Here is an 8,911-nt window from a genome sequence, read left to right on the forward strand (position 1 = left end):
AAAGAAATGCCTAGGGTTCAAGAAAAACTGATAAACCGAAGTTCCAGTTGACGCAGCTCCAAAATCCGACAGTTGGTAACCCGTCCCACATTTGAGCAGAGAGGTCAAGCCGAAGAAAACTGTTTCCGGGTTTCGCCCGCCCCCTTGCACTGATTGGTAGGTGCAAGCTTCGCTATCTGATTGGCCGAACGAACGCAGCGCGCAATTTAAAACATTGTATCAGTAACAAAGGTGCGCTTCGTGGGTGGAGTTGTGCTCTCAAGCTGCGAAAGTCCAGTTTCGGCTGTGGGGTGTGAGTGAACCGGTACCGTAGAAGTGTGGCGTCTTTAGGTGAGTGTGCGGCTGTACTTGAGCCAAGTTGGGGCACCTTTGCTCTGGCGGATTAGGCGTTCAGAAAGCGGAACTGCCGCTATTTCTGTTTTTCTTAATAATTCTGTCCTCACCGTGGGCCTAGGGGCGAGGTTTAGAGAATGAGCCTAGGGCTACTGACACGGCTGAGGGAGGCTCCCTGCTTGGAACTTGGCCTTATGTTTTCGGAGTTAGATATCTGTTCATTCCTGTTTGCGGTCCGAAATGCTGCCTCAGATTGGATTAAATGATTAACTCTTTCTCTCTTTCCCGTTTGCTGGTAGTTGAAAGGAAAAGCGAGTAGGAATTCAGGCAGCGAGACTAGGTTGTCCTGGGGCCAGGGAGTTGTTTCTTACCTAGAAAAGAGGCTGAATTCTTCAGAATTCTTCAGCCCCTTTTATCCCTTAAGGTTCTCCTCCCTACCCACTCTTGTCTCTTTTTAGACCTAAACTGCCCCTGCTGACATGTCGCAAGGGATCCTTTCTCCACCAGCTGGCTTGCTGTCCGATGAGGAGGTCGTAGTCTCCCCCATGTTTGAGTCCACAGCTGCAGATTTGGGATCCGTGATACGCAAGGACCTGCTGTCAGACTGCTCTGTCATCTCCACCTCCCTGGAAGACAAGCAGGTAAAGGAGTTGAAGAGTGGCTTGGAGACTGAAAGTGATATAATCAGCCTACTAGTTGTCCATACAGAGAAGCATGAGGTAAAAAACCCAGGAATTCTAGAGTTTGACAGGTCAACTCAAAATTAAGAGCATGATAAGTAAAAAATGTACAGTTGTGTGTCCATAAGAAAGCTATTAATTGCGTTGCATTAATGAAACTGAACGCTTACTCTCAGTTTATCCTGTGAGAAAAGGCAGTCGTCGTCTCTCCTTCACCATGAGGCCCAGACGTTTTAGTTAATTTACACAAGATCATATCACCATTACGTAGGTGAAATGTACATTCAGGTTTTAATATCAACCATAGCTTCCATTTAAGGAAACTTTCTTTCTGCTGAGCTGTTTCTCAGGTGCAGCATTATGGATGTTTGGAGCCATAATTCTTTGTTATAGGGGGCTATCCTGTGCAATTTAAGATGTTAAGCAGCATTCCTGGCTTCTACCCACTAGAATTCAGTAGATCCTTCCCATTTGTGACAAGCACGATACCTGTCCTAACATTATTAAATGTCTCTTGAAAGGGAAATGCCCGTAATTGAGAACAGCTCCACTCAGAAGTCTTCTCTTCTGTAGAAGTTTCACGAGAGCAGAAGCCTTGGTAATATTCTTCACTGTGGGCTACCAGAGCCTCTTAGAATTTCTAGGCCAGAGTAGACGTCTATAAATATTTGTTAAATGAACGTGGTGGGTGTGATTATTTAAGATCTAATAGTTACTAAATGATGAAACTGGGACTCAAATTCAGGTATGTCTGCCTCCAAAGTGCTTAACTGGGTCTTCCTAGGGGTACTAATGGTAAAGAACCCACCTGCCAATGCAAGAGACGTAAGAGACATGGGTTCAATCCCTGGGCTGGGAAGATCCCCTGGAGGAGAGCATGGCAACCCACTCCAGTATTCTTGCCTGGAAAATTCCATGGACAGAGGAACCTGGCGGGCTGTGGTTCATAGTGTCAGAGTCGGACACAAGCGGCTTAGCACACATGGAAAGTGCTTCACTACTGTGTTTTGCTATAATATCACACACTGATTTTTGTATCAGTCAGCCACTTCTGATGCAGATAATCTGTGGTAAGCCAAGTTTTCAGGATACTGAAGAGACAAGGAATGGTGATTAAGTACTGAAAAACTCCATGTGGGTTGGAATGATTATGGAACCAGAGTAACGGCACAGAGTCATCTGAAGTTAATTGGGATAGTGTTAGCATGATTCCCAGAAACTATGTTGTGTTTGCCTATCTGCTCAGAAGTAACTGAGATTAATCTGTGATTCTGACTGGGAATTCTACTACAGGTTCCATCTGAAGATGGTACAGAGAAGGTGAAAGTATACCTGAGGGTCAGGCCCTTGTTACCTTCAGAGTTAGAACGACAGGAGGATCAGGTATGTTTCTGAGGAGGGAGGATTTAAAAGAAGGAATGATACGTACAACAGAGGTTCCCAGGATTGTTTCCTTTTGTGACAACTGTTTTCCCCCATCTCAGGGTTGTGTCTGTATTGAGAATATGGAGACCCTTGCCCTTCAGGCACCCAAGGACTCTTTTGCCCAGAAGAGCAACGAGCGAGGAATTGGACAGGCCACCCACAGATTCACCTTTTCCCAGGTATGGAGTTACTGATATGTGAACAAGGGACCAACATGTAGGAGCAGCTATATTCCCTCTTCAGAAGGAAAGCATTTTACTTGACTGAGTTCATTATATATGCATGTCTACGGTTTGGGGGACCCTTATGTGTTGTCAGTCATGTACTTTATATACATTAATTCCCAACAACTCTGTTGTTACTATCATCACTGTCCCTATTTTCCTGGTAAGGATATTGTGACTCATTGAATATAATGTTCCTGAGGCCATGTACTAGTCATTGTTAGAGTTAGGACTTGAATCTAGATTCATCTACCAAGCCCATGCTTGTGACCATTATGTTGCTCCATATTGTGTGCAGCATTGGACTTAGCGGATAGCATTCTGTAAGTATTTATTGATTTGGATGAAAGATGGACTGGCAGAGAGTATTTAGGCAGCAACTGGTAGCACTGCAGGAAGAAGCTGCTTGAGTAGTCTCCAGAGCCAACCACCCAGGAAGGGATGTATTTTCTGGCTTGGCACAGGGAAAAGTGGGAGATGAAGGATGCTGCTGCTGCTGCTAAGTCGCTTCAGTCATGTCCAATTCTGTGCGACCCCATAGATGGCAGCCCACCAGGCTCCCCTGTCCCTGGGATTCTCCAGGCAAGAATACTGGAGTGGGTTGCCATTTCCTTCTCCAATGCAAGAAAGTAAAACGTGAAAGTGAAGTTGCTCAGTCATGTCTGACTCTTAGTGACCCCATGGACTGCAGCCTACCAGGCTCCTCCATCCATGGGATTTTCCAGGCAAGAGTACTGGAGTGGGGTGCCATTGCCTTCTCCAGATGAAGGATGGGTCTCTGAGAAATTGGGTCTATCCCTAGATCTTTGGACCAGAAGTGGGACAGGCATCTTTCTTCAACCTGACTGTGAAGGAGATGGTAAAGGATGTACTTAAAGGACAGAACTGGCTCATCTATACATATGGAGTCACCAACTCAGGGAAAACCTACACAATTCAAGGTGAGTATTAGGCCTCACAGAACTGCTGATTGTCTTTGGCTTTTGATGCTCTGAGTTGAACAGTGCTTGCTGCAACTGTCCATCTTTTGCATGCCTCCAGGTACCATCAAGAATGGTGGGATCCTGCCTAGGTCCCTGGCTCTGATCTTCAATAGCCTCCAAGGCCAGCTTCATCCAACACCTAATCTGAAGCCCTTGTTCTCCAATGAGGTAATGTGGCTAGACAGCAAGCAGATCCGGCAGGAGGAATTAAAGAAACTGGCCCTACTAAATGGAGGCCTCCAAGAGGTAAAGTGTTGGTATTCATAGAGGCAGGGATAGGGGACAAACCTCCAGAAAGTTTTATGCATATCTTATCCCTGGACCCCTCCAGGAGGAGCTGTCCACCTCCTTGAAGAAAAGTGTCTACATTGACAGCCGGATGGGTACCAGCACCAGCTTTGACAGTGGCATCGCAGGGCTCTCCTCCAGTAGCCAGTTTCCCAGCAGTAGCCAGCTGGATGGTATGTACCATGACTGGGCTCTGTGCCAATTAACAGTAGGAACCCATTTTCTGCTCCCCAAAACTCCAAGGGTACAGATTAGAGGTTGCAAACTGAGTTCCACTTTCTGAGGCCCCTGCAGGCTAAAGGAGAGGTGGATTACCCTTGAGTTGATCCTCTGGACATTGGCTTTTTCCCCAGAAATGAGTCACCGATGGGCACAACCAGACACTGTCCCTGTAAGTGTCCCTGCAGATCTTCGCTTCTCCATCTGGATCTCCTTCTTTGAGATCTACAATGAACTGCTTTATGACCTGTTAGAACCGCCTAGCCAGCAGCGCAAGAGGCAGACTCTGCGGCTGTGTGAGGATCAGAATGGCAATCCCTACGTAAAAGGTATGGGAAAACAGTGGCTGGCATGAACCCTGGAGGGGACCTTGGGAGAGACTTGGAAAAGAGTTAGGTGCTCCCATCTTATGTATGCCCATCTTTACATCAGATCTCAATTGGATTCATGTTCAGGATGCTGAGGAGGCCTGGAAACTCCTGAAAGTGGGTCGTAAAAACCAGAGCTTTGCCAGCACCCACCTGAACCAGAACTCTAGCCGCAGGTTAGTAGGTTAATGAGTCAGCCTTTCACTGTGTTTCAGGAAACATTAGTCCTCCACCTGATCATAGAAGATATGCAGTGACTTTTGTTTTTTTAACTTCTAGTCATAGCATCTTCTCAATCCGGATCCTGCACCTTCAGGGGGAAGGAGATATAATCCCCAAGATTAGCGAGTAAGTTTTTCCATTTAGAAATTTGGGCTTTGGGGCCATAAATGGTGGTTGGGGGAGGGGGACAAGGCAGTCCTCAAAGGAATTATTTCCATTAGATTCATGTTCTCTTTCCTTGGGTACAGAGTTTCTTCACAGGCCCTCCCCTCCCTAGAACTATATGAAGGGGCTAAAAAGCATATAACATGGGGCCCTAATGTCAGATCCTGTCCATCACTCAAGGTTATCACTCTGTGATCTCGCTGGCTCAGAGCGCTGCAAAGATCAAAAGAGTGGTGAGCGGCTGAAGGAAGCAGGAAACATTAACACTTCTCTGCACACCCTGGGCCGCTGTATCGCTGCCCTGCGCCAAAACCAGCAGAACCGGTAAGCTTTTCACTGCAAGCCAGGATGGCCTGGCACTCTGCAGTTTGCTAAAAGACTTCCTGATCATCACAGGGGCTAGTGCTAGTATCTCCTCAGGGGCTAGAGCTCTGCTCACAGCACTATTCTCTTTAATTCCCTGCCAGGTCAAAGCAGAACCTGGTTCCCTTCCGTGACAGCAAGCTGACTCGAGTGTTCCAAGGCTTCTTCACAGGCCGAGGCCGCTCCTGCATGATTGTCAATGTGAATCCCTGTGCGTCTACCTATGATGAGACTCTTCACGTGGCCAAGTTCTCAGCCATTGCTAGCCAGGTGCGAAGCTATAGGTGTGATGATTGTGCTCACTTTGGGCTGGTACCTGTACTTCAGAAAGCAACTAGGAACTAGTAATGGATTCGATTAAGATTTTTTTCCCCTCACAGCTTGTGCATGCTCCACCTGTGCAACTTGGATTTCCATCGATACATTCATTCCTCAAGGAACACAGTCTGCGCGCTTCTCCCAGCTTAGAGACTGGAGCTAAGACTGACCCAGGCCTTGGTGATGACATTGAAAATGAAGTTGACATCTCCACATATGGGAAGGAGGTGAGAATGCAAGAAAACTTTGGTGCAGCGGCTTGATGGCTATACATTTTCCATGCTATGTTCCAAGTGGACCTGTACCTTTTTAGGGCATGGACTTCTGATAACCTCTGACCTGTGTGTCCCTCCTAGGAGCTCCTACAGGTGGTAGAAGCCATGAAAGCACTGCTTTTAAAAGAACGGCAGGAAAAGTTGCGGCTGGAGATGCAGCTCCGTGATGAAATTTGCAATGAGATGGTGGAGCAGATGCAACAACGAGAACAGTGGTGCAGGTACCAGCCGAGTAACCCCTCTTGTTCTAGACCGTAGGGTAGGAAGTAGAGGCTAGGATGGAGTAGTGCCTCAAGATCTGCTTTCCAAGCTCACTCCTCAGAATCTGCACTGACTTCTCTTTTCTCCTCTGACAGTGAACATTTGGACACACAAAAGGAACTACTAGAGGAACTGTATGAAGACAAACTAACAATCCTCAAGGAGTCACTGACAAGTTTTTACCAAGAAGAACTTCAGGTGAGTTGCCCTGAACCAGCCCCAAGTAGCTGCTCAGATTCCCATCGCTAGCTTGCCTGAGATAAAGTAGGGGCGGAATGTGTAATTCACCTTTCTCTTGTCTCCTTAGTGCTTTATGTCAATCTGTGTTTGATGAACTGATTTAGAGTTTGGCCAAGAAATGGTGTAAATGCTAATTTACAGGGAAATTTTTGTTCATTCTTCAGTCATCTATACCTGTAGGATTCATCTGACTCTGAACAGAATTGTGTTCTCTGTTTCCCTTTAGGAGCGAGATGAGAAGATTAAAGAGCTAGAAGCTCTCCTGCAGGAAGCCAGACAGCAGCAAGTGGCCCATCAACCCTCAGGGTCTGAACTGTCCCTACGGCGGTCACAAAGATTGACTTCTGTTTCCACCCAGCAGTTCCACGAGATTAAAGCTAAACTGGAACAATGCAAAGCAGAGCTAAACTCCACCACTGAAGGTGAGGAGGGAGAGAGGGCAGGAAGCAGAAGTATTTCAGGGAAAGCTGTTCTTCAAACTTGGGCCTTCTGGGGCCAACTCCAGCATAATTTCCTTGACTGCCAAGCTACATCCCCCTGACGTTTCATTCTGGGATGCACATGGCCTCACTTGTTATGTTTTTTGCAAACTACTGTTAATTCAGTTAAAGAGTCCAAGGCTAGAAAGCCTACACATGTGAGGTTATTGTTTCTTTCCTTCAGAGTTGCAGAAGTACCAGAAAATGTTAGAACCCCCACCCTCAGCCAAGCCTTTCATCGTTGATGTGGACAAGAAGTTAGAGGAGGGCCAGAAGGTAATTAGCTTTCTCCGTTACCAAAGCTCTCACCTAAGACAGTTTCCAGCACTGTATCCCTGATTTATGTGAGGACAAGATGCTTTCTGTGCCATCCTGGAGTGGCTACTGCATTCTTACGGCTAGCCTTCTAATTTTACTTCTCTTCAGATGGTTCTCTGACTCCTATAGATCACTTGGCGTGATGTCTTGACCACAATTTGGTTCCTACTCTTCCTTTTTCAGAATATAAGGCTACTGCGGACAGAGCTTCAGAAACTTGGTGAGTCTCTCCAGTCAGCGGAAAGAGCCTGTTGCCACAACACTGGAGCAGGAAAACTTCGCCAAGCCTTGGCCACTTGTGATGACATCTTAATCAAACAGGTTGGGGCAGCCTATATATCACTTTCTCCCATCAGCCCATGTCAGAGTATATATGAGGAAGATAAAAAAGATTTTTAGGCTAATCTTTTAGTGAGGGGAGTTTCTCTTCTTGCAAAGTAACCATTCACTAAGTACAAGGCGTTATGCTAAGTAATTATAGGCTTTTTCTGTTATAACTGTCCTAGGGAGGGAGATACTACCATATTTCATCCAAGATGCTTAAACTGTAAGAAACCATAGTAAAACAAAACACTAACAATTAAGCTATGACACTGTCATCAATAAATGTACCCTGATTCCATCCAGATATATGGAAATGTAAAAAAATACATCCTAATTTGATACCCACCCAGGAACTGAGGCTCTTGGAGGTTAAGTAAAATTATTCAGGCTCATACCACCTGATGTGTTAGAAAAGGTCCTTCTATTCAGTGCTATTTGTTTGGGTCTTAAAAACCAATACGCACCCCCCACACACACACCATTCAATTAAAGCTCTGACCATACAGAGCTAATCTTTGTAAAAAGAAGTTTTATTAACTATAGTGTGTATTACCTTGCCCTCTTGAGTTTCTCTAATAGATCAGACAGAAAATGTTTTCTATAACTCTGTTCATCTTCCTTAGGATCAGACGCTGGCTGAGTTGCAGAATAATATGACACTAGTAAAACTGGACCTTCGGAAGAAGGCAGCATGCATCGCGGAGCAGTATCATACTGTGCTGAAACTCCAAGGCCAGGCTTCTACCAAAAAGCGCCTTGGTGCCAACCAGGAAAACCAGCAACCAAACCAACAGCCCCCAGGGAAGAAACCGTTTCTTCGTAACTTACTTCCCCGAACACCCACCTGCCAAAGTTCAACAGACTGCAGCCCTTATGCCCGAATCCTGCGCTCAAGGCGTTCCCCTTTACTCAAATCTGGGCCTTTCGGCAAAAAATACTAAGGTTGTGAGGAGACAGCACTCCCCACAGGTGGGTCTGCTGCTCAGTTTAAGAAACAGGTTTCTTTAAAGCTTTACCATATATATATACCAGAAACTCTATCTAAAATGCAATATTCAGACACTAGTAGTAGTTTTTCTCCCTTTTGTAATATAATCACCTATGTAATCGTACACTTTTTTACTTATATGGTTTCTGTGCACACAAAAGTTATATTAAAATAAAGATATTATTCACGTTTTATATCTGAATTCCAAATCTAGCATTATCATTGAAGTAAATTATAAAAGGGGCAGAAAAACTGAAAATCAAATATCATCCAGGCCCCTGGGAACTTTGCACAGGAATGGCAGTAGAGACCAGCAACTGGTGTACAGCTAACCCAAGAAATCTTAGTAAGAAATGAATTCAAGAGATACTAGATATTCTAAACCTTCCTTAATAAAAAGTGAAGTGTCATATGTTAGGAGATGAATGGGTAACAGAC

At 45.4% G+C, this 8,911-nt stretch overlaps 1 protein-coding gene across 3 annotated transcripts; it reads left to right on the forward strand.

Moving 5' to 3' along the window:
* Nucleotides 1-178: 178 nt before the first annotated feature.
* On the forward strand, nucleotides 179-8,667 carry KIF20A (kinesin family member 20A). 3 transcript variants are annotated; one of them, XM_070374402.1, is made up of 19 exons: nucleotides 179-330; nucleotides 792-1,052; nucleotides 2,307-2,396; nucleotides 2,498-2,617; nucleotides 3,465-3,603; nucleotides 3,704-3,891; nucleotides 3,977-4,106; nucleotides 4,287-4,481; nucleotides 4,585-4,696; nucleotides 4,800-4,868; nucleotides 5,088-5,231; nucleotides 5,375-5,540; nucleotides 5,651-5,815; nucleotides 5,945-6,084; nucleotides 6,220-6,322; nucleotides 6,591-6,786; nucleotides 7,028-7,119; nucleotides 7,345-7,482; nucleotides 8,109-8,667. In XM_070374402.1, exons 2-19 carry the CDS (start codon nucleotides 813-815, stop codon nucleotides 8,424-8,426), a joined length of 2,745 nt encoding a protein of 914 aa, XP_070230503.1. In that variant the 5' UTR covers nucleotides 179-330; nucleotides 792-812; the 3' UTR covers nucleotides 8,427-8,667. The 3 variants fall into 3 exon arrangements, with proteins under 3 accessions (XP_070230503.1, XP_005891770.1, XP_070230504.1); XM_005891708.3 differs by having other exon boundaries at nucleotides 180-330; nucleotides 792-974; XM_070374403.1 differs by lacking the exon at nucleotides 179-330 and adding an exon at nucleotides 1,535-1,611 and having other exon boundaries at nucleotides 845-974.
* The last annotated feature ends 244 nt before the right edge of the window (nucleotides 8,668-8,911 follow it).

The sequence above is a fragment of the Bos mutus genome, chromosome 7 (assembly GCF_027580195.1).
Source record: "Bos mutus isolate GX-2022 chromosome 7, NWIPB_WYAK_1.1, whole genome shotgun sequence".
NCBI classification, from domain to species: Eukaryota; Metazoa; Chordata; class Mammalia; order Artiodactyla; family Bovidae; genus Bos; species Bos mutus.

Coding starts and splice junctions, on each gene's coding strand:
- KIF20A (XM_070374402.1), top strand. CDS start 813: ATGTCGCAAGGGATCCTTTCTCCACCAGCTGGCTTGCTGTCCGATGAG. Junction 5,232..5,374: donor CGCCAAAACCAGCAGAACCG/GTAAGCTTTTCA, acceptor ATTCCCTGCCAG/GTCAAAGCAGAACCTGGTTC. Junction 6,323..6,590: donor TTTACCAAGAAGAACTTCAG/GTGAGTTGCCCT, acceptor GTTTCCCTTTAG/GAGCGAGATGAGAAGATTAA.